General features: G+C 37.8%; 1 protein-coding gene across 1 annotated transcript; it reads right to left on the bottom strand.

Annotated features, from left to right (window-relative positions):
• LOC124262313 (28S ribosomal protein S21, mitochondrial-like) lies at positions 1–2,415 on the bottom strand. Its single transcript, XM_046696799.1, has 2 exons — positions 2,281–2,415; positions 1–391 (listed from the first exon to the last, which is right to left on the bottom strand). The coding sequence occupies exons 1-2, from the start codon at positions 2,364–2,366 to the stop codon at positions 214–216; spliced, it is 264 nt and encodes an 87-aa protein (XP_046552755.1). The 5' UTR covers positions 2,367–2,415; the 3' UTR covers positions 1–213.
• Between the last annotated feature and the right edge of the window lie 143 nt (positions 2,416–2,558).

Genomic DNA, 2,558 nt, shown 5'->3' with positions numbered 1-2,558 from the left:
TATGTTTGTGACGAAGTTTAATAGCTACATGTACATTTTAGCATATGTTTAGTGTGAGGACATTTCCTCTTGATTGGACGAATCTCCTTGATGACCACCTACACACACAGCATGATGAACTCCTTCAAAAGTTACTATAAACATCAGTCCATTAGAAATTGTTTCAGTCATACTTTTCTTCACACTTGATCCAGGTATGCTGACTTGATCTTGCTACCTCACCCATGGGTCAACCCTGTTTTTTCTCATAACAAAGGCTATCTTTCTTTGCATCTCTGAATTGTATATCCTTTTACACCTCTCAAAACTCAGTCGGCGGCGAGCTTCTGTTGGCTTCTCATAATATTCTTTTCGTCGAACATTTTCGTAAAACTTTTCATTTCTCAGGATCCTGAAAAATCAAAGGAAAAGAAATATTAAATTACGCTAGTAATTGAAACTATCCTAGCCATTAGCATGTCTCTGACGTTCTGTACACACTCACAGCAGCCCAGGAGAAATGTATAGTTGCATAATCACATACTGTAAATCATGAAATTAATGCATCACAAATTTAATGCGAGTGCGAGGGTCTAGTCTAAAATGTGTCACGAAATTAATGCGAGCTCAGGAATCCGTGTCGATGATTAAATGTGACACCCTGAATCTCTGTTCATTTTTTCACACTTATTACCAAATAACCTGAATTCAGCTTGTTAAGCAATGAATGGAAATGAGCTGACGATGTTTTGATTATGCTGTCATGTTTGATCACGTGATTGCTTGCTGCTACTTGTCTTATGACAATATTTCTAAACATAATCTGACTTGAAAGACGCAAGTCATCTACCAAGGTACAGCAAACACGTGGCTGGAGAATGTCCGGTCTGGCTGATGTGCTTGAGTGACTTTAAACAATGACCAGTGATTGTAACCAGTGATAATTACATGTGACTTGAGATACCTGAAATGATGACGTGACCTGTATTGGTGTAATGTGTAGTGTCAACACTTCCGTTATTGTTACATAATTTGTCGATGAATAAGTTCAATTTGAGTCATGAAAATAGTCCTCTTTTGTCAATTAATTTATGAGAGATGTCTAAACTGTTGTTATATTCTGTATTGTTATGATGAATGCTAACCTGAAGACGATAAAGACGACAAGAGATTTACATTTTTCTTTTTTAAGTTGTCAAAAGTAGACATGGTCAGACTGAAATGCGTCATTATAATAATGCGAGAAGAGTACAGACACATTTTTCGCATTAATAAAATGCTCGCATTAATTTCATGATTTACAGTAATTACAAAATACTTGGGGTGCATCCTAATGGTTAAAATCATGGTTAAAGCATTCGCTCATATTGCATGTGTTTGATTACTTACGTGGGTAAAACATGTGAAGCCCATTTCTGGCGTCCACCAAGGTGATATTGGTTGAATATTGATAAGCTTAGCTGGCTGAACTAGGCAAAACCTTACTCACTCATAGTAACCATGTGTAGTTGTTCCCGTTCAACTGATTACGAGTGGTATTACATAGCAAAATATTCTTTACAGTGTATGCGCATTTCTTAAAAAAACTTAATCAAATGCATCTAATACAACAGCATGACAGTTCCGATCAAGAAAACGGCACAATGCGGAATGAACTCGTCCTAGGGTACATTTCTGTATTCTGATTTTGGCTGGGGTACGCATTTGTAGAGACGGTGATTTCGTAGACTGAACCAGTTCGTAGACTGAACCAGTTCATAGACGCGGTGGATTCGTAGTCCAGACTGGTTCGTAGATGGTGATTTCGTAGATGTGTATTAATAATTGACTAATAGTATATATTAAGTTTGATTTTTACTTAAATTGTGTATAACGAAGTTGTTATGCTTTGTTTTCAGTGATACGAAACTAAGGGCAGCTAAGGACAAGAAAAGTGTGATTGGAACTTGCTTCATTGACAACCCGACTGTTTTCATTGTTGTGGGTGGATTAACAGGTTTCACTGAGTTGTTGTGAATGTCATAATACCGAATTTCATCATCATTGAGGTTGAACTTTTCCCATTTCACTAACGTCTACGTATCCACCGCTCAATCCGCCTACGAATCCACCGGATTTCCACGTCTACGAACCAGTCTGGTCTACGAATTGCCATTCACCCTTCAGCTGCACTGTTCAAGCAAAGACTAATGGGAGAAATCCCAGGACCACATTCGCCCTTGAATTTACCTGCAACATTTTTGCAAAGAATCCGCAAATCCAATAACAAAATGAAACAGACAAAATAATTAATTCACATACCTGTTAAGAACCCCGTGAGCTTTGTCAATATCATTATTATTGACAAGAACCGTCCTTGCGAAGAACCGAATATGATTTCGCGACATGCTCGGAAGTGCTAGTTGTGAATACGGTTGTCGTTAACAATAATGTCGCACCGATGTGGTTATTTCACATGCTAGTAAAACTACAGTAAAAGTGGTGAACATTAAACACCTCGGCAATTGGATTCATATCCCCTGGATGGTTCACGTTTACGTAATATTGAATTAAATGGTTTACTCTTCCACCCCAACCAA

Source organism: Haliotis rubra, unplaced genomic scaffold (assembly GCF_003918875.1).
Source record: "Haliotis rubra isolate DU_JTF1 unplaced genomic scaffold, ASM391887v1 Scf83, whole genome shotgun sequence".
In the NCBI taxonomy this organism is placed as follows: domain Eukaryota; kingdom Metazoa; phylum Mollusca; class Gastropoda; order Lepetellida; family Haliotidae; genus Haliotis; species Haliotis rubra.
The sequence above is the reverse complement of the archived record's forward strand: the minus strand, read 5'-3'. Positions and strand labels throughout refer to the sequence as shown.